This window comes from Colobus angolensis, unplaced genomic scaffold (assembly GCF_000951035.1).
Source record: "Colobus angolensis palliatus isolate OR3802 unplaced genomic scaffold, Cang.pa_1.0 Scaffold61, whole genome shotgun sequence".
Taxonomy (NCBI): Eukaryota; Metazoa; Chordata; class Mammalia; order Primates; family Cercopithecidae; genus Colobus; species Colobus angolensis.
In genome coordinates this window covers 1,156,803-1,178,092 of record NW_012119710.1, presented here as the reverse complement: position 1 = coordinate 1,178,092, position 21,290 = coordinate 1,156,803, and the positions used below count along the sequence as shown (strand labels likewise).

General features: G+C 41.8%; 1 protein-coding gene across 1 annotated transcript in view; it reads right to left on the bottom strand.

Moving 5' to 3' along the window:
* The window catches only part of EXT2 (exostosin glycosyltransferase 2), a 158,493-nt gene that overhangs the window by 124,416 nt on the left and 12,787 nt on the right, over positions 1–21,290 (bottom strand). The window contains 5 exon segments of the mRNA XM_011963272.1: positions 1,984–2,123; positions 3,968–4,163; positions 14,328–14,444; positions 19,386–19,475; positions 20,410–20,975. Of these exon segments, the coding sequence (XP_011818662.1) occupies positions 1,984–2,123; positions 3,968–4,163; positions 14,328–14,444; positions 19,386–19,475; positions 20,410–20,975 (1,109 nt within the window).

Below are 21,290 nucleotides of genomic sequence, written 5' to 3'. Positions count from 1 at the left end.
AGAAAGTGTTCCGGGCTCCACTCACCAGCGTATCCTCAGCACCTGGTATATTACTGCCTTGCACACAGTGAGCACTTGATAAACATTTGTTAAGTAAGTAAATGATTTCCACTATACAGATGGGAGAACTGAGACTCAAAGAAGATTAAGTCATTTGCTAAGATCAAAAAGTCAGCCAGTAAGAGAGCTGGTTATCTCATCCTAGGCCTTCTGACTTTCAATCCATAATTAGCACTACCCAAGCAGATCTAGATTCTCATAGAAATATCCTTTCAGACTCAGCTTAGAGTTACCACCTCTGTGAAGCCCTCGCCAATGCCACGGCCAATGACGGTGTGTGTCTCCCCCTCCTCCTGGCATCCCATCCGGTCACAGCTGTCTCATCACAGGATTTGGTAACTGCTGGTTTACTCCTCTGTCTTCCACCACTATACCGTGAGTGTCCCCGAGAAAAGGTTTGGCCTTGATTGTCTTTGTCTCCCTATACTTAAGACAGTACTTGGTAAATAAAAGGTACTTAACGAATGCTTTCATTGGGAGATAAATGCTTGAAGTGGCTCATCGCTTCTCTAAGACATGAAGAAAAACTACTTGCTCTCCTCTTTCAAGCTGAGTTAGGCTCTCTCCTCTCTTTTAGGTTTCCATGGTCCCCTGTGCATACACCTGCTCTGACATTTACCACAAAACATTATCACCGGTTTATCTTCTCTCACTAGAGTCTAGTCTTCTTGGAAACAGAGACTCTATGTTACTCACAAGAGACTTTCCAATCAATGTGAGATGAATGAATGAATGAATGAACTAGAGCTACTCAAGTTGTTCAAATACTGTAGTGATCAGATTTGGACAGAAATATCAAAAAAGTTGGGAGAGGAAAAAACCAGTAAACATTTGAGGCAAGAAAAAGACGGAGAGATAGATATGAATGGAATTAATTGTCAACAACCTTCAACCTGCAAAATCTTGGGAAAATGAAGCATGAGAATAGAGGGCTATTCTGTTCATTGCAATATAAATGGCGAATACCCAGTAGAATGGAACTGGGTACATCTGTACTCTGGGAATGTCCCTAAGCTTTCATCTACATGGAGGCCCTCCACCACCAGCTACAACATGATGCAAAATTGATAGAGACTGTAGACCAGTGGTTCTCAACTCTGACTACAAATCAAAATTACCTGGGAGCTTTAACATTCAGAATACCCAAGAATTAGGCAAGGTTTTTTTTTTTTTTAAGCTCTCCAGGTGAGTCTACTCTGCAGTCAGAGTTGAACACTGGTCTAGGCTAGCAGTTGGTAACCATTTTCTGAAAAGCAACAGTCCCCAACCTTTACGGCACCAGGGACCGGTTTTGTGGAAGACAATTTTTCCACGGACTGGGTTTGGCAGGGAATCGTTTGGGGATGAAACTGTTCCACGCCAATCATCAGGCATTAGTTGAATTCTCATAAGGAGAACACAACCTAGATCCCTTGTATGCACAGTTCACAGCACGGTCCACGCTCCTGTGGTAATTTAATGCCACCACCAATCTGACAGGAGGCAAAGCTCAGGTGGTAATGCTCAGTGGCCTGCTGGTCACCTCCTACTGTGCAGCCCGGCTTCAAACAGGCCACAGTCCGGGATTTGTGGACCCTTGTGATAAAAGGCCAGATAGTGATATTTTAAGCCCTGCATGTCATCCAATTTCTGTTGCAATTACTCAACTCCGCCAATGTGACACAACAACAGGCAGACTATACATAAAGGAAGGGACATGACTGTGTTTCAATAAAACTTGACTTACAAAAACAGCCAGCCTGCAAACTGGCCTCAGTTTGTGAACTGCTCTAGGCCAATGTACTAACTCTCTTGACGGAAAATAGAGAAAAACTATCTGTAGTAGTTCTTGAACCAGGGTGTACATTACAATGACCTGAGGGGATTTTATTTATAATATACGCAGAACCACTAGTGTAGAGTTTACCAGAAGGTACTACCCACCTCTTCCAGTCAAGAACTTCAGAGAAAGGCAAAATATAGGAGTCTGCAATGACAACTGGGACACAGCCAGCTTGTAACACATCGCTCAATATTGCCTGGCCCAGCCGAGCTCCACGAAGGACCACACAGAAAGTAGCTTCCTGCAGGAACACAAAGAGGTAGGAGATTACAAACTAGTTTTGCTGATCCACTAACTTTGATCCCTATAGACCACAAAGTTTCTACAATGGTTGACGCCAAGCAATACTGAGGCATCTTGACACAAAAATGCCAAAAGACAACAGCCCACACCTATAAAACTTGAAAAGTTTAAATAGCTGCATTGTTTTGTATTAATATTTCTACTCTTCAATGCCACCACGTTGGCCTTCTGAAAATGTTCAAAGTCAATGTCAAAGTCTTCCTCTAGACAGTTAACAATGTGACTTTCTGCAAATGGGTCTCTTTAGGCCCTAGCGTACTATGTAAACACACCACAGCACACTGTCTGACATCTCTTACAGTACTTACCTCAGCTTACCTTATAACGGAATTATTTTGTCTGGGAATTTCAGGCTCTCTAGAAGACCCCCTATAGGGAAGGTATCAAATCTCTTTTCATCTTTCTACCCCCCATAGCATCTAACAGTGTGCTTTTTATATAGAAGATATTCATTTCATGAATTCAATGCCTCTGAAAAGATATTAAGACTGATATGTTCTATTAAAAAAAAAAATCTAATGAAAAATGTCTTCCTCATTTACTCCCTCAAACCCCCTCAATGTGGGGAATACTTGGGAAAAGGAGAGATGTACCACAGAAAAAACAGTTGCAATAGGTAAACCAAAATACAGAGACCCTAACTATCTAACATTCTGTTTCTCCCAGTTTTTGCCTCTTAAGGAGGGGAAAAGATTAAAAAACAAAACAAAACAAAAACAACAACAATTAAAAAAAACACTAATCTTTAAAGCTAGAGAAAAGGAAAGTTCAGTAAAAGAAAGAAAGGAATTCGATATTCCGAACACCTCTGGGGATAAATGAGAAAAGCAGCGAGAGGAGAGGAAGAGAAGTCATCATGGTGCCCGGAGGTGCAGGTGGAAAGCTCCCCTGACCTCAAGAGTCAGCATCCAGATGTGGACACATGTGCCGATAACCATTTTTCCTGTCTAGACAAAGGTTACTATAAATACTCCTGCCCTCACCACCACTGTTACCAGCCAGACATTCCAGAGGGAGTGCAGCACTTTTTGAATGTATTTTTACAATCCCAGTATGGGCAACTCTCTGGAGATTAAAAAAAAAAAAATTCACACCAGCTCCTTTATGTTTCTTCTTTAACTAACCTGTGTCCATTTTAAATATTTAAGTAAACAAAGCTCAATTTCTCATTTCCTAGCCCCCATACCACTGGAATGTCAAATATCCTACATATAAAACATCCCCAAAGGGACTGCTTTCCCTGTGGTTATAGAAGTACAGCCATTCCCATTATGTAAATAAAGGACATGCTACTGACAGGACATGCTAAAGGTGGCAAGAACACCAAATACCAAAACTATAAAAACAACCCCCAAACCCCTTCACTCCAGGGAAAGTTCACTGTGGCTCTGTAGGCCAGTATGGTCAAGGGATGCAAGTTGCCACCTCAAAGAAGAAAATTTCTTTGGACTGCCTTATGAATACAGGGGTAAAAGCAAGATACATTTGCCTGATTTCTCCATGTGGCTTCTCTGTGAATCTATGAGATTTGTGTTTTTGAAGTATAATGAATATCTGAAAGGAGTATGAACTCTCATAGGCCAAGCAGCTTTGCACGAACACAAGACACCAGACATCCAAGTACCTGAAGGTCTACATGTCCAGTAAAGAGCAATGCTACATTTTTTTCCCCTTGGGTAATTCTAGTTGCATGTGGAAAACAACTCAGGATTGTTGGGCTCAATCTTAACCGATGGAAGCAACTTCTACTGAGCCTTGTGAGAGGTAATGAATGACACTCACCTGTAGCACCTGTGGGTAATCGAAGACCTGGTGCTTGTGGCAGCGCTTACGGATAGAAAGGACACCCTCTGAGAGGTTGGTGCATTTATCAAGTACTAACACTGACTCTCCGTGTTTGACCTGGAGGGCTTCTAGGTCTTCTCTGTACTCGGGATGGAGACCCACCTGAGACGATATGAGGAAGTATCGCCGTGGACTACAAGGGAAAAAACAGGTGATTGGAAAATTGCAGCTGGTATGTTAGCCAAGGTAAGACAAACTTTGATATTAAACTTATGGCACTAAGTGTTTCCTTACCAGTCTTGACATCCACCGATTTTTTAAAAATTATCTTCTGTAGTATTAGTAAATATTTAACATATTATATATTGTGAGAAGGTAAGATATGATTCATTCACACACTGAAATATTATGCAATCATAACAAATCTTATTTGGGAACAGTTCTTGATATTGTGAGGAAATGCTTATAATATGCTAAGCTGACAGCGCATGCTATAAATAAGTGTATGTGTGTGTGCGTATGTGTGTGTGTGTGTACGTAGAAAGAGAGAAACTAACTGATTATTTGGAAGGAACATCAAAGTGTTGTCTTAGTTACATCTGAGTCCCAGATCTAAAAGGCACTGGAAGCTGGCTGCATTCTTCAAATGGGGGAAGAGGGAAGCTCGATGGGAAGCACTGGCATGCAACTGAAGGACTCTGGAGAGGGCTCCTCCTGGCTGTCGAACAGCATCCCTGTGCAATGGAGAGGCTCCAGGGAAAGTCCTCATAATCAAGGCCACATAAATGGGAGGGAGACCGCATTGGTAGTTGAAAACAAGAAGTAGAAAAAACGATCTTCATTAAAGCCTGGAATCTCCAGTCTTAACATCTGGATGGCAAGGATGTGTAAAAGAAAATAGAGAAAGAAAGATCTCCAAGGGTCTAGTGCCATGCAGATCTTCACAAGAGACAGAAATGGGAACACAAAGTTAGTAAGCCTGAAGTCAAGGGGACGATTTTGGGGAGACCAGATGGGAAGTAATTCCCTCCTGGAAGACAAGACTCCCACAAGACAGACAGAGTGCAGAACATAAAAGCTATACGGGTTGAGTATATCAAGTCTGTAAATCTGAAATCCAAAATGCTCCAAAATCCAAAACTTTCTGGATGCCAACATGACGCTCAAAAGAAACACTCATTGAAACAGTTTAGATTTCTGGATTTGGAATGCTCAACCAAGAGTATAATGCGAATGCTCCAAAATCTGAAAAAATCAGGAATCCAAAACACTTCTGGTCCCGAGCATTTTGGATAAGGGATACTCAATCTGTTTAGGCCAGGGGACCACAAGGAATCAGTGTCAAAGAGAAGAATCACAGAAAGCATGTTGCAGGAAGAAATGAAACACTCATCAGGCCTAGAAGCAACACGCAGTGAAATCCAGCTCAAACTGGTAGAGCCCGGGGAAAATACTAGGACTACATATCTCTCACAGGCAACGCCACCACGCAACCTAGAGTTTGTGAACCCATCCATTTTTTTTTTTTTTAATTGTTTTTGGCTTTGAAGAGAGAATGGTAATTGTTACTTTCGCTTAGTTACTCAGACTTGTTTGGAAGTTCTAGCTGGGGAGCATCTCACTCAATAATTATACTCTAACTGAGAAGGTCATCTTCTTTTACAGAGGATTAAGCTTCAGGTCCAAATCACATAAAGCAATGAGTGAAGGTGAACACTAGGCTAGGTGAACACTAGGCTGGCCTAGCCAGCCAGACTAGTCAAATAAACCCAGAGAAAAGAGCAACCTATACCACAGCCAGACTGCTTTTACATCCTCAGAGTCAATTCTTTTTTTGGCCGAACTAAGAGCAAAAGGCACTTCCCACATCACAATTAAGAAAAAAAGGAACCAGCAGACTCCCTAGAACTTCACTGTCTAATAGCGACTAGCTACCTGAGGCCATTTAAATTAAACTAATTAAAAGTAAATAAAATTAAAAGTTCAGTTTGTCAGTCACACTAGGCCCACTGCCAGTGCTCAATAGCCATATGTGGCTGGGGGCTGCCTGACAGCACAAATGTAGACCATGTACTTACTGCAGAAACTTCTACTTAATGGAGCCGTTCCACGAGGTAGGCGAGAGTCAGAGGCCAGGGTGAGGGTAAGTGAGATAAGAAAGATATACAGCAGCAACCCAGCAGGGAGATGGTTTGGATCACCTGTACAGACTGGTTCCTTTTTCCTGGCCCATTTCCTCCTAAATTACAATTTATTGAGCAATATGTTGAATATTTACAGCCAAAAGTATTCTTTGTAGACACTGAAACAGGCTTTTGAGTTCTACTCCCAGCCCTGAGCCTCAGTAATTTTTCTTTTGTATAAAAGTATTAATTTTCAGAGGATGACTTAGTGATGGTGAGATCACATATAGGGAGCACATGCAGTTCATCTCAAAGTAAACACCATTTTTGCTCAAATTATTTCTATAATCAAACTTACCTGTTTAAACTAGAGGAAAATTTATAGTCAAACCCACAAGACAAGCAGGGAAACTTCCTCAATAATTAAAGCTATTCAAAAATGAAATGGACTGTCTTGTGAGTTGGTGATTTTTCAATATAAACCAGAAACTTTTTCAGGAAAAAGTTACTGAAAACTCATGCTTCAAGTTAAGAGCTAAATGGTCTTTAAAGGTCTTTCCAAACCATAAGACCCTGGTTCGTTGAAGGATCTCATGGATGTTTCTGGAGCCTTTCTCTTTAAGTAGAGCTGATAGCACAAAACTAGTGTTCTACCCTCTCCAGAAAAAGAATAAACAGGTGGGCATCCAAGAGGGGTGAAGAGGATGTCCAGGCAGAAGGGCATAGAGTGTTGGAGTCCCAGAGGGCATTTCTGCATGGTCGGGTGGGGAAGAAGGCGCATGTGGAATGTTCAAGTCCTAGTGGGCTGGGAGCTTCTGCTTAAGAGAAGAGTAGTAAGGTAGCCTGGTGCAGGATGTCAGAGCCCCAGAAGGGAAAAGAAGGCTTCCGTGCTGGGGTAAGGGTTATGGGGATGCTGGAGACCAAGTGAGGTTAGGAGGGCATCTGGGCAGCTCAGAACAGAGTGTTAGAGCCTGGGCAGGCTGAGAAGGGTGCCCAAATTGTGGGAAGAATGGTGGTAATGATAGCATCACTCCAGCGCTAGAACCCAAGAAGTGTGAGGAAGGCATCTGTGCTGGGAGGGTGCAGAACAGCACAACGTGGGGGGTCAGAGTCTGAGCAGGGATGAGGAGGGGTAGGGAAGGCCTCTGTGCAGCGTGGGGGCAGGGGGCCAACAGAAGTTTGATTAATATAAGAGGGTTGACCAAATAAGTAAAGATATTGAGGATAATGGGGGCCAGATTTCTAGGAGTCAGAGAAGGGAGTTACAAATATGGAAAGAGAGAAAACCAGAATGCCCCTGCAGTGTCGGATGCAACTGGAGATACTGAGATGAATGCATGGTTTTCAATACAATAGATAGACATCTATCTGTACAGATACAGAAATAAATACAGATGTTGATGTGTGATGCTCAAAGAAACTCTGAAGAAAGACTCTGGGTTAGCTTTCACTGATAAGAAAAGAGTTCTATTTTAGACATTCAGTTACCAGGATCACTGGATCCTCGCTCTACTGCTACTCCATTTTCAACATAAATGTGTAGATGTGAATGAGTCTAAAAATGTGTCCCCTGCTTGCATGCTGGCTGTCCCTGACAGGGCAGATGGTTGAAGGAGTATGCCCATTTTAGTTTTAAGCCAACTACATTTTAAGGTGGATTTGTTTTTCTTTTAAAGGCTAAAATGACTATCTATGGCTTTCATGTCTCCTAGCAGCACTGATATCTAAGTTTAAGCAAAACCATGCTGAGAACTTGAAGTCTCCCTCAATAGTAACAGTTGTAAACTCCCAATTTAGTTCCTTTTAGAAGGAAAATGACAAGAATTTCAGCTGAGGCCAAAACAGCTGTGAGAAGCAGCTATCAATAGCAACAATCATCCGCTTTCCATTGAACAAATACTGACAGAGATTTAAAACAAAAATAAAAGCAAAGCTCTCGCTATTCTGTATAGCCCGCAAGAGATGTGGGAATTCCCTTAAACAACAACTCTCACGAGGACCAACAAACCCAAAACACTGCCATGAGGTGGCCCATCCTGCCTTCTCCCAAGTCCCTGGCAGGACAATGAGTCTGAACCTGTCTTCACTTTTTTATTTTTTTTTTCTCTGGGTTTTCGGGGGCAGGGAGGGGTGGTGGTGGGAGATGTTCTTATATAAAAGTTAACACCACAAGTGCATGGCCAGCCTGCAAGCTGGCACCGAAATGGACAGCACCGGCCCAAACCAACTTGCAGAAATCAGCCAGCAGAGGGAGGTTCATGTTCAGTGCAGACTGACCTTTCGGTGCTACCCTGAAGATAAAATAGACACTCCTATCGGGTTATTGAACCACAGAACTTTAGAAACTAACTAACACCTTTTCAAAGGATTCAGTTAAAGATATTAATTCCGGCTGAGTTATACATAAAAATTAGAGACACTAAATTACTAGGAAAATACCACCAATACATAATCTCTGAAACTAATTATATATCGATGTATCTAAATCTCTGAAACTAATTATTTGAAAATGAGTTTTAAAACTGTTTGGAGTGGTTTTTCTCCTTTGTTTTATTTTCGCTAAAGCTTTTATTTTCAGTTTTCTTCCCTGGATTAAATCTGAAAGGGATCAAGAGTCCTAAACCAATATAAGAGAGCCAGATTATATGAGAGGGATTAAACAATAAAGAGAGAGTTTCGTTCAAGTGGTCTCAAGAAAAGTGCACTTAAGACAGAGGCCCACAGGCAGGTGAGCAGTCCTAGCAGACCAGTCCTCACGTGTCACTCTCTGCCTCACCCAGGGTTTCTCAACCCCAGCGCTACTGACATTTGCACTCAGTACTTCTTGTTGTTGGGGGTTGCCCTGTCCTATGCAGAGAAGAATTAACATAGCAGGCCTGAGTGTTCTCCTTAGAAAGGCTTGCTTATAAGTTTGGTTTTTGGCTGTCATCTTGAAACTTGGATTTGGAGAGGGTTCCCATCATCCCTGGAAACGATAAGAGTGGCTCCCTGTGTTCAAACTGCACAAACACATGTGGTTTATGCTGAACACATGCTTTCCTTCTGGGAGTCTGGAAGTTTGGCACGTGCCAGGCAGAGACAGCCTATGCAATCAGCTCCTAAAAAAGGCCCTGGGTGCTAAGTCTCTGACGAGCTCCCTTGGTTGACAGCATTTCACAGGTGTTGTCACAGCTTGCTGCTGAGGGAACTGAGCACATCCTGTGCACTCCACTGGAAGAGGGTGCTTGGAAGCTTGTGCCTGGTTTCCCCAGATTCACCCCATGCGCCTTCTAACTCTCTGACTGTGCTGTGCATCCTTTTGCTGTAATAAGTCACAGACATTAGTTCAATTATATGCTGAGTCATGGAGCCCTCCTGGCAAATCATAGTAACTGGAAGTGGTCTTCAGGACCCTCTGACATACATCCCCACAGTCATGGCAGTCAAAAATGTATATACATATATATATATATATATAGCCAAATGTCCCCTGGGGAACAAAATCATTCCCTTTCTCCTGATGACAGCCAGCAGTCTAGCCCAATATGTGGTCCAAACAGGCCTTCGAAAAAGGTTTGACTTGAAGTGAACTGAATTCAGTTTGAATTAAATAATTTCCAGAACAACTTTAGGAGGAAAAAAAGAGAAAAAGAACTGAATAAAAACTTTTTAAATCACACAACAGATTTAAGTAAATGCTCACAGAAGCAGCAAACAGAGAAGTAACTCTTTTCTCCGCTTACAGTTATTTCTATCTCATGCTACATAAATATGCCAAATTAAGACCCTAGGCACGTAACAGAAACTTGTACCGCCGCAGAGGGTACCAGCTGGGCTAATGTAAATCATCCTTTCTGAGTTTATAAAAATCTAACCTCGAAATAGGGCACTGAATAATATCAGTTTCTTCTGTCCATGAATTCACTGTAAGAATTATTTGTGTATTTCCATTTTGATGATAATCCAAAAACTTTGTATGGGAATAGTTTCGCTCGTATTCAATGATGAATACTACCAAAAAATATTCAACTTCCAAGTTTGTATTTAGTGGGCTAATGAGATGAGAGAAATGCTTACAACATAAATCATAAAGCAGTAGAGTAAAACGCAGATAGAATCTAGGCTGTGGGTACACATGATGTTCACTATAAAATTTTATAAACTTTGCTGTTTGGACATTTTCATAATAAAATATTGGGAAAAAATATGAATCATGCATCTGCACCATATGAAGATAAATGATGTCACAATATGCTATCTAAAGGGAAGCTTCTAATGGTTCAAATAGAAAACATGGTGGAAAAAAAAAAAGTACATTGTCACCCAACATACAACAGTATAGGCACATCAAACCCAGCAAACCCATAATTAACTCCATATTCACCTAAAAGATATAATCCCATTTCAAAGAAACAGCATCAGCTATCATATTAAATTATGTTAATCTGAATGTTATTAGTTTTGTAGATGTGCTTATATTTAATTTGTAAATTTGTTTCAGTTTTGTAGTTGTATAAGCATAGACAGTTTAGATTTTTTTATTTATATTTACTTATAACAAAAAATTGTTAATTAAAATGCAAGGGACCTTGAATAGTCAGAAAAACTCTGAAAAAGAAGAACACAGCCTGGGCAATATCACAAGACCCTGTCTCTACAAAAAATTAGCCAGGCGTGGTGGCATGTGCCTATAGTCCTAGCTACTTGGGAGGCTGAGGCAGGAGGATCGCCTGAGCCCAGGGGTTCAAGGCTGCAGTGAGCTATGATTCCACCAATTCAATCCAGCATTCTAGAGTGACAGAGTGAGACTTTGGCTCTTAAAAAAAGAAAAAGGAAGAACAAAGTTGGAGAACTTACATTTATTTCAAAACTTAATACAAAGATATGGTAACCAAGACAATGTGGTACTGGCATAACAGACATATAGACCAACAGATTCGAATTGAGAATCCAAAAATAAACCCATATATCTATGACCTGCAAGTAACCAAGGGTACCAAGACCACTCAATGGAAGAAGACTCGTTTTTTCAACAAGTGGTGTTCAGACAACTAGACACACACAAGCAAAAGAATGAAGGTGGACCTCCACCTTATACCACATACAAAAATTAACCAAAATGAACCAAAAATCTAAATGTAAGAGCTAAAACTGTAGAATTCTTAGAAGAAAATGTAAAGGTAAATCTTCATGGCCTTGGATTATGCAATGGTTTCTTTAAAATGACACCAAAACTGCAAGTAACCAAAGGAAAAAGATATGACTTCATCAAAATGAGGAACTTTTGTGCATCAGAGGACACTATCAAGAAAGTGAGGCCAGGCGCGGTGGCTCACGCCTATAATCCCAGTACTTTGGGAGGCCAAGGCAGGCGGATCACCTGAGGTCAGGAGTTTCAGACTAGCCTGACCAACATGGAGAAACCCCGTCTCCACTAAAAATACAAAATTAGCCGGGCGTGGTGCCACATGCCTCTAATCCCAGGTACTTGGGAGGCTGAGGCAGAAGAATCGCTTGCACCTGGGAGGTGGAGGTTTTGGTGAGCCGAGATCGCGCCATTGCACTCCAGCCTGGGCAACAAGAGCGAAACTCCGTCTCAAAAAAAAAGAAAAAAAAGGAAGTGAAAAGCAATCTATAGAACGGGAGAAAGCATTTGCAAATCATGTATCTAATGAAGGTCTAACATCTGTTATAGATAAAGAATTGTTACAGCTCTACAATAAAAAGACAATTCAATTTTAAAACGGGCAAATGATCTGAATGGACATTTCTCCAAAGAAGTTATATAAATGGCCGATAAGCACATGAAAAGATACTCAAAATTATTAGTCAGTGGGGAAATGCAAACCAAAACCACAACGAAGATACAACTTCACATTCACTAGGATGGCTAGAATAAAAAACACAGGCAATAACAAGGGTTAGTGAGGATATGGGGAAATCAAAACTCTTATACTTGGCTGGTGGGAATGTGAAATGGTGCAGCCGCTTTGGAAAAGAGTTTGGCAGCTCCTCAAAAAGTTAAACATAGAGCTACCGTAGGACCCAGCAGTTCTGCTCCTAGGTCAAGAGAACTGAAACCAGCTTTACACAAAAACTTGTATACAAATGTTCATAGCAGCATTATTCCTAAGAGCTAACAGGTGGAAATAATCCAAATTTCCATCAACTGATGAAGAGATGAACAAAATGTGGTATATTCATATGATGAAATATTCAGCCGAAAAACAAAGGAAGTTCCGTGCTATGACATGAGTAAGCCTTGGAAACATTATGCTAAGTGAAAGAAGACAGGTACAAAAGACCATTTATTGTATAATTATATTTAAAGGAAATGTCCCAAATAGGCAAACCCATAGAGACAAAAAGCAGATTAAGGATTCTTGCTGGGGACAAAGGTTAAGGACTGACTGTTACTGGATATTAAGTTTATGGAGTGATGAAAATGTTCTAAAATTAGGTAGTAGGCCTGATGATAGTTGCACAATTTTGTGAATATACTAAAAACCACTAAATCGTACACATTAAAACAGTAAATTTTATGGTATATAAATTAATCTCAATTTTAAAAATAAAATAAGTCAACTCTGGGAGTCCATGAAGGGAGAAAAATCCAGGAAGATATCCCAAGCAACAAGCTCATGAACCACTCAGTCTTGCTCTGCACTTGCCTAAGGGTAGAAACCAAAATGTCTCACGCTCACCTGGGCTTTCCACATCGTCCACATAACAAAATCTGCTAAGTGAATGGCTAATGTACGTTTCAGAATTTGGTCCCGGGCCACATGGCAGAACATAAACAGGAGAGAGATGTCTTCTCCTGAGAAAAGTTATCTTACTTCTCAGAGTCCACAAAGGTTTCCAAGGGGACATTTGAGATACTTAAAGAATGGTTCCAATGTTCTCCAAGCAAACTATTTCCATGACACCCATTTCTCAAACCAAATATGACATTTTTAGTGTCACAATTTATATATTGGTCACCTCTGCTTCTGAGCACTTCCACACAAGTAAAGGATGCTTTTATGATGTTTGTTTAAAGCTCATTGAGATTCTCACCAGGAAACAGCACAATTTTTACATAGACTACAGAAAAACAAGGTTACATCCATGCTCCACATCCATGTTGTCAGCCCTTTTCATTTATTCCCTCACATACTAAAATATGAGCCAAGAAACGCCAGACATTGAAGATATGGTAATTTAAAAAAAACAGCTGGACGCAGTGACATGGGCCCTACAGTTCCTGCTACTTGTGAGGCTGAGGCAGGAGGGTTGCTTGAGCCCAAGAGTTTGAATCTAGCCTGGGCAACAGAGCAAGACTCTGTCACTTAAAAAAGAAAAAAAAAAAAAGCAAAAACAAAAACCTAACCTCAGCTTCACTGCATGTACAAAATCCAAAACCCAAACAAGACAGGCTTTGAGCAAGACATCACGATGGGCATCACGTGTGTCACTCTAGGAGCCGTGCAGGCTGCTATGTGAGCACAAAGCACAGGAGCCAGTGCAGGGGCCAAGAAGGTACCCCAGCCACCCCACCCCAGAAGGTGCTTTCAAGCTGAAACCTAAGGCACAAGCAGGATTTTAGATCGATGAAGATGAGGAGAAAGGTCTGCCGACAGTGGAGAGTGTGTCTACCGCCCAGAAAACTGAGAGAGAGCACAGCGTGTTCTAGGAACTGAAAGAAGTAAAAAGTTCTCAGACACAAAGCTAAAGATGGAGATAGCGGTCAGATGATAGAGGGCCTTGAAAGATATTTTAAGGACTGTGGGCTAAGGACCAACGTGAATCTTATCCTAAGGGCAATGTGAAGCCAAGGATCACACTTGAGGGTAGCAAGACCAGAGGCAGGGAAACCACACAGGAAGCCGTTTCAGCAACCCAGGGGAGAGATGACAGTTCCCTGGTCTAGGGTAGAGGAGGAGGAGTTGGGGAGCAGATAGACCTAGGGAAGTATTCAGGATGTAGAATCAATAGGACTTCCTACCTTGATACAGAAAACAAAGGAGAGAAAGGAGTTAAGGATACCACATGGATTCCTGGTTTAGAAAACTTGGTACACAGCACTGTGAATTTACGGAGACAGAGAAAACTGCAGGATGAATGAGACTGGCTTGGAGGTGGGAAAGATGGGTACCTCATGGACCCTGCCCTGTAACTGATGTTTTGGTTACTTTGATGCCCACCACACTAAACCTTGTCAACATCTCACAGATTCAGTAAAGGCAAACCTGGCTGGGATGAATGTACCTTACCCTGGTCCTTTCTCTGGAAGATCCACCTCAGCTGACAGTGGACTATAGACAGGAATGCTGACATCGTAGCCTTGCCGGTAAGTCCACGTAGAAAAGCCGCCGCCAGCTAACAGGGCCCTAAGAGCAAAGGATTTTGTTAAATGATGAGAAAGAAGGACTTTATTCTGATACACACTGTGGAGAGGAACAGGAGTTACTGAGTCTTTATTATCAAAACCAGCTAATGTTTACGGAGTCATTTTTCTATAAAGACACTGTGTTAAATGCCTTATACACGCATCTCGGGTCCATCAGCTGCATTCTATTCTTGAATCACCAGCCTTCCCCAGGGTCCTAAATAACCTTTTCTTACTTCCCAGTTTTTAAAACACATCATAGCCCAGAGGACGCCTTATGGACAGCCTCTCTGCTACCTTTCTCAGATCCCATTTACCTCTCCCTAGTCATACTTTATAATTAAACACATTTACAATAACAGGAATAATAACAGTTCTGCATGGGAAGACTGGTTGGGGCAGTCATTTACCAACCACTGACTGGAATCTCAGAAGACAATGGGCCTGGAAAGCAGCGGTGGCCAGAAAGTATCACATCTCATATCACCTACACCCCAGCCTCTCTTCAATCCCTGCCCCAAGCAGTTCTTCCCACCATCATCCCAGAGCTACGTGTCAATCATGTAGCCTCCACCAGTTCTCACTGTCCATTCCAGCTACTTAGTCTTATTAACCCAATTCCCTATACAGGAAGCAGAACCTAGAATTAAACCCTCAGTCCTTCTCTTGCAGTTTGCTTGTATTAGCCTTTACTCTCCTTAATTAGAAAACAGTGACCACATTGTTTTAACTGGATCCAGCAAGTAGTACAATGACACTTCATCAGAGAAAGGAAGCAGGTGTTTATCACACCAACTTTTACTGTTTTTCTCTCCCAGGACCCCAAACCCATCAAAATCACTTTCTAAGGCAGAACTCTGCCAATTGCACACACCACAAAGTCTGAGCCAAGATGTCTGAACTGAGAAACCACATTTTTTGCAATATTGATTGCTACCAATCCCCTCCCTGCCCTGATGACAACCTACATGCCCTTCTAACATGACCAGTTTAGGTTCAAAGATTTTCAAACCACCCCTGGAAATCCCACTCTGTTTGTTTAAGCTTTATGAAACCAAGAACTGGTGAATGAGGTAACGTGCAGGCTAAAAACTTCTCCAGCTGCCGGTCTACTCTGTAAAATGTAATGACTATCCTTGGTACCAACATACGGTCTTATTTTTCCTGATTAGCATGCGGCACTGAATCCGTCCAACATGAATTTGGGCAGGTTCCATGAACATGATGGCAAGCAGACTCTATGGGCCCCATGGCCTATGTGCAGACAAGCAGACATGGATGCAATATTCAGGCACCCAGCAGTCCAGGTAAGCCAGGGTCGTGAGTGATTAGGTTATTACACTCAGCCCCAGAGGAGAAGTGGGTGTGCATGTGGAGAGAAAGGAAGCAGGTGTATATCACATCAACCTTTACTGTTATTCTCTCCCTGGGGCCCCAAACTTGTTATTCTGTTCCAGGGGGTTAAGGTGAATGTAGCACTGGCAGTAGGAAAGCAGCAATCGGAAGCATGCCTTACGCTGAAGATCATCCACGTGCAATCTCTGTTTGTCATCTCAAAAAGAGCCATGACTGCAACTAGTCATACTGGCCTCCTGCCAGCCCTGCTACTGACAAGACTTTAACTTTAAAGCACTGTATCTTCTTCTGCCAAGGTCTCCATTACATTATAATGGAGAAAATATTGTAAGCATCCCTTGGTTTACAGAACACATGTTTTACATTGACTGAAAGTGAATTTCTGAACAGCACATTCTGTTTTCCCATTATGTATCCCAAAATCAGATCAGTTCCAAAGTTGCAAGAGACTGAATAGAAAACCTGCAGCTAAAGAAGTATTAATATGATGATCTGACTCAGGTCAGGCCAAGTATTATATCACTGGAGGTCTCTCCAGCATTTTTAGCACTTTGCAGGGCTGCCTGATTCTGGGACGTCTCCTCTGACACTGAGCCTTCCTCCCCATGGCCTCGTATCCTCCACCCTCCCTAACATGTTGGGCATGTTTTCTCACAGCTCTCCTGCTATCTAAGTATTCACTGAGGCTGCAAGTTTATCCTTCGCTTTCCTTTAAACCATGCATGGAATCAGGCCTGCAAATTCCTCAAATATAAAGCTTCAGGTTTCGCACAAAACAAAACCCAAAAAGCAGACCGATTCTATCGGTCATCCTTATTTGTTCACTGAGTCAAACAAACTGTAAAACAATATTTGTGAGACAGGTAAACATGAGCAAAGGCTAGATATTTACTGACTATTTGTTGATATGGAAAAATTACTGTTAATTTTCCTAGGTAGGATAATAGCATTATAGTTAGTTACGTTTTTTGAAAAGGCTGTATCATGCAGAGACTCACACAAAAATATTTACAGATGTAATGATCTAATGTCTGGGATTTGTTTCTAGATAATCTAGTGGAGGTGGAGGTGGATGAGAGTAAGGATGAAACAACACGGGCCGCAAGCTAATGATTATGGAAGCTGGACAGAGGATACGTGGGGTTCACTGTACTAGTCTCGCTTCTTTAGATAGGTGTGAAATTTTCCATAACAAGTTTAAGTAAATAAATATACACCCACACAAAAGTAGAAATGTGTGAGAGATATTTGCCAAGAAAGGATAATAGAAATTCAAGGTAGTAACAGTATTACAGAACATATCTGAGAAAACTAACATCAGTTAAGTCGTTAAGGATGTATAAGCCATTAAATATGCTCCCACTTAAGTTAAAATAAAATGGATTTGTACATGTGCTTGTGTCTATATCCATACAACAAAGACTAGAAAAATATATCATATTTAACAATAAGTATCTTTCAATAAGGGAGTGAAAACAGAGGAGGGAATCAAAGCAGGTTTTTATATTTTACTCTTTATACACTTGTACACTATTCATATTCAACCCTTGTGCAAAGTGTATATATATATATCATGTGTATGGATTGTTTTAAACTGCAAGAGAAATAAAAACATTTAAGCAGCATAAAAAAAAACCCATATTCACTGAGCAGAAGACATTTCCCTTCAGTGCAGGTCCTTGTATTTCCTTGAGTAAAATAATTTTTAAGTAATCACACCTATGACTTTGAACTTTAGGGGATCTTACAGCTGTCTAATCTCGCCCATCTGTTTTCTAATTTCCAAACAACCTGACATGCAGCTCCTGTAAAACCATTCTGCATTCACGGTTCTTACCTCCTGTGAATCCAGGAGCAAGGATGAAGGATAAAAGAAAATTAACACACAAATCTACTATTCCTTACCCCAACAAGATGGCCACCTAAGTTTCAAAGTGAAATTTCCCACATGCAAAGATAAAGAAGGACTAGATGGTGATTCATTACCTGCTATAGGATTGGCTATAATCACTTACAAAAATATATGCACAGGAAAAACTATTTAACCTTCCTGATCCTAACACCTAAACTCTAGCATGTACTCACACTTTCTCCTGTCTACTTGACACCTTCCTGCAGAGAAATGCAACTGCATTTAACATGTGCACTTCATAAATATAAAATCCAACTCCCATACAGATGCATATACCAAAATGTCAGCAAAAAGTGAAATGCCCCAAACAGAAAGAAGCCCTTCTGCAAAGAAATCCAGAAAAGGAGATGGAAAGTCTGCATTCCTAACAGCTCTTTTCCTTCCCTTCTCTGTTCTCCAAAGTATTTCACTTCCCCAGAACAACCAAATCCATAAAACAGTAGCCCACTCAGGAACAGGCACACCTGCTCTGGGGCTGAGAGCCAAATCCGCAATCGCCCTGTGTTCAGCCACTTCCTACAGCATTTGTGCACCCGGACTGCCCTCTATCGTCCAAAATGGTCTCTACACCTAAGCTGAGGGGTGGTCCTGGGGTGTTAGTGTCTTCTAGTTATAATTGTATTTCCAGACAGAAACTCAAAACTGACTTTAGATAATCACTTAAAGCAAAGAAGGTTTAGATTTAATCTTCTGGGGAAAAGGAGTACTAAGTGTCGATTTTCGTAATTGATAATGTTAGCCTCTAACAAGTTGAGAACTAACCTCAGGCTGTTCTTGGGCTAATAGCTCAGGCCGGTGCCTTTTCAGTAACAATGATTTTTAAGAGTTAAACACCAACTGTAATAAGACTGGTGATAAACGAGTTTAGGTGAACTCTTAACAATCCTATACCTTGAGTATTGTCCAGGACCCTTATATGGGACCCCAACTTTCTACTTTCCTCAAACCCTTGAACCAAGCGCTAAGGGAGGTCCCTTAAGGAGCACCTCATATCAGAGCTTTCCAAGAAAGTTCACACCCAAATGTTTCAGTCAGTGGATGAAAGGGCAGATAAATACAGCGAGGGAACTCAAAGTCACTCTCATGCAGTCATGGCCACCCCACACCACATCTGCCTATTTGGAAGGTTATTCTAGAAAGAAGGAAAGGCAAGAGGGGCCAGTAATGAAGGCAGGCAGGCAGGGAGGGAGGGAGGGACAGACAGAAAGAACCCTGCTGACTGAAACAACAGAAGGTAAATGAGAATCAGCCTGCCCCCATTGCCCTCTACATTACAGGCTTTGGGTATCACTTTGACATATCCACGCTGCCTTCTCTCAGTAAGCTGTCCATCTACTTGTGGCAAATGCTCCTGAATTCAGAGAGAGCTAGCACAAGCCTGGCACACTTTCGGGGGATGAATGTGTTACACTCAGAAGTGCACAACCCAGAGTGGGAAAACAGTTTTAGAGGCTATGCCAGGACATAGGCCCTAACTGGTTTTCCATAAAAGATTTAAGCACTTTTAAATCTTCAGGAGGAAAATACTTAGGACAATTTTCTAGTTTAATAAACAATTCTGATTATAAAGTATGCGGTAGATTTAGGAATATAATTTCACATGAACAAAAGGATCTGGCATTTACTTAATCCTCAGAAACCTGTCATAAGGACAGCCCCAAATATGCCTCCTACCTGTCTCTGGGGACATCCAGGGCTGTGTTATAATCTGGGGGACCTCCAGGCAACATGTTGAACAACAGGTGATTTGTACCTCGATCCCACCTGTCAAGAAATTTAAAATGTAGGAGAATTCGCGTCCACTATGAAGAGACAAGAGTCAGTTACTGGATAACAAGTACCAAGGATCCCCAAGCCCAAATAGGGCCGCTTCTCAGGTATGCTAAGCAAACTCCTGGAAATCCCAACAGCACATCAGACACAAGTCGGGCTCCATGACAGAAAAAATGGACGGACGTGTACTTCAAGGTTGTCCCATACAGAACTGCTTCTAATAATGAAAAGTTGAAAACTATCCAAATATTCACCATTTAGTTAAACACAAATACATTAGAGAAGCCTGGCTAAATATATGGTAGAATGTCTGCAAAATGGAATACTATGCAACCCTTAAGGTTATATAGTAAAAGAACATAAAATTATGTCCTAATTTGGAAATATAGTCATGATATATAAAGGGAAAAGCAAAAGAGCATGTACTGTGTGATCCCATTTGGGACAAAACGTTTATACACACATGTATGTGTATTTTTAGTAACATCAAAATATTAATAATGTTTATCTCTTAAGAGGCAGGATTTCGGAATGAATCTTAGATTCTTCTTTTTGCTTACCTGTATTTTCAGACTTCTTACAGTGAATGTGTATTATGTAAGTGCTAAGAGGAGGCGGGAGCATGTTAGATTTAAAAGGAAGAATATAGGAAGAAGAGCCACCCTAAGTTTGGAAACTCTAAGAGGCTGGGAACCCACAGCAGTAGTGCCGGAGACGGCAGACTACTCTTCACGGGCACACAGGCAGATGCTGCCACACAGGCCTCGTGCTGCAAGTCAGTCCCTTCAACACACCCCATCCTGCAAGAAGACAGCATCGGGAGGCCGACTCAAGAGCAGAAGCATTCCCATCCTTCCCTTCCCTTTAGTTCCCTGAGGGCCACTCAAGTATCTCTTGGGCGCCGGGCTGTACCAGTGTGAGATACCTAGAGAGTTGGGCCAACGCTTGCGCTGTCTCCTTGATGCGGAGTGTGTTCTGGTTAAGCACATCGATGGAGGGAACAAACAGGCAGGCCCGGTTGATGTCATCAGTGTAGTAGTCACTGTCTGAGATGGCTGTGAGCAGTTCATTATACTCCCGGGAGATGGTGTTGCTGACAGGGACGCCAAAGTCATCCACGTACTTTTTCAGAGCATAGATATACACCTTGATTTTGTTCTTTGGGTTGAAGCCACAGCGGTAGACATCAAAACACGTATGCATTCTGCAACTGAGATCCCCACGCTCTGGGATGGGACTGTCGGCTGGCAGCCTGACCACCGGCACATCACGGACGCTACGCTTCTCTACATTCCAGTCATTTGAGGACTCGATAGAATGGGGCCAGAACTGAAACATGCCAGTGGCAATGAGACCCAGGAGGACAATGGAGAAGAGGGTGATATAGTAGATTCGGTGCTTGGTCTTCATTCTTGGGATGAGGGCAGGACCCCGGATATTATACTTGACCGACGCACACATAATGACACAGACAGCCTCTTTCTCACACTCCTGGTCACCAGGGAGAGAAATAAGAAAAATCAAGTGTTTAGGATGGCAAATGACACTTGAAAAGACTATTCAACTTTTTTTTTTTCTTTTTTTTTTTGAGAAAGGGTCTCACTCTGTCACTCAGGTTGGAGTGCAGTGGTGCAATCTCAGCTCACTGCAACCTCCACCCCCTCAGGCTCAAGTGATCCTCCCACCTTAGCCTCCCAAGTAACTGCGACCACCACGCCCAGCTAATTTTTTGTATTTTTAGTATAGAAGGAGTCTTGCCATGTTGCCCAGGCTGGTCTTGAACTCCTGAGCTCAAGCTATCAGCCT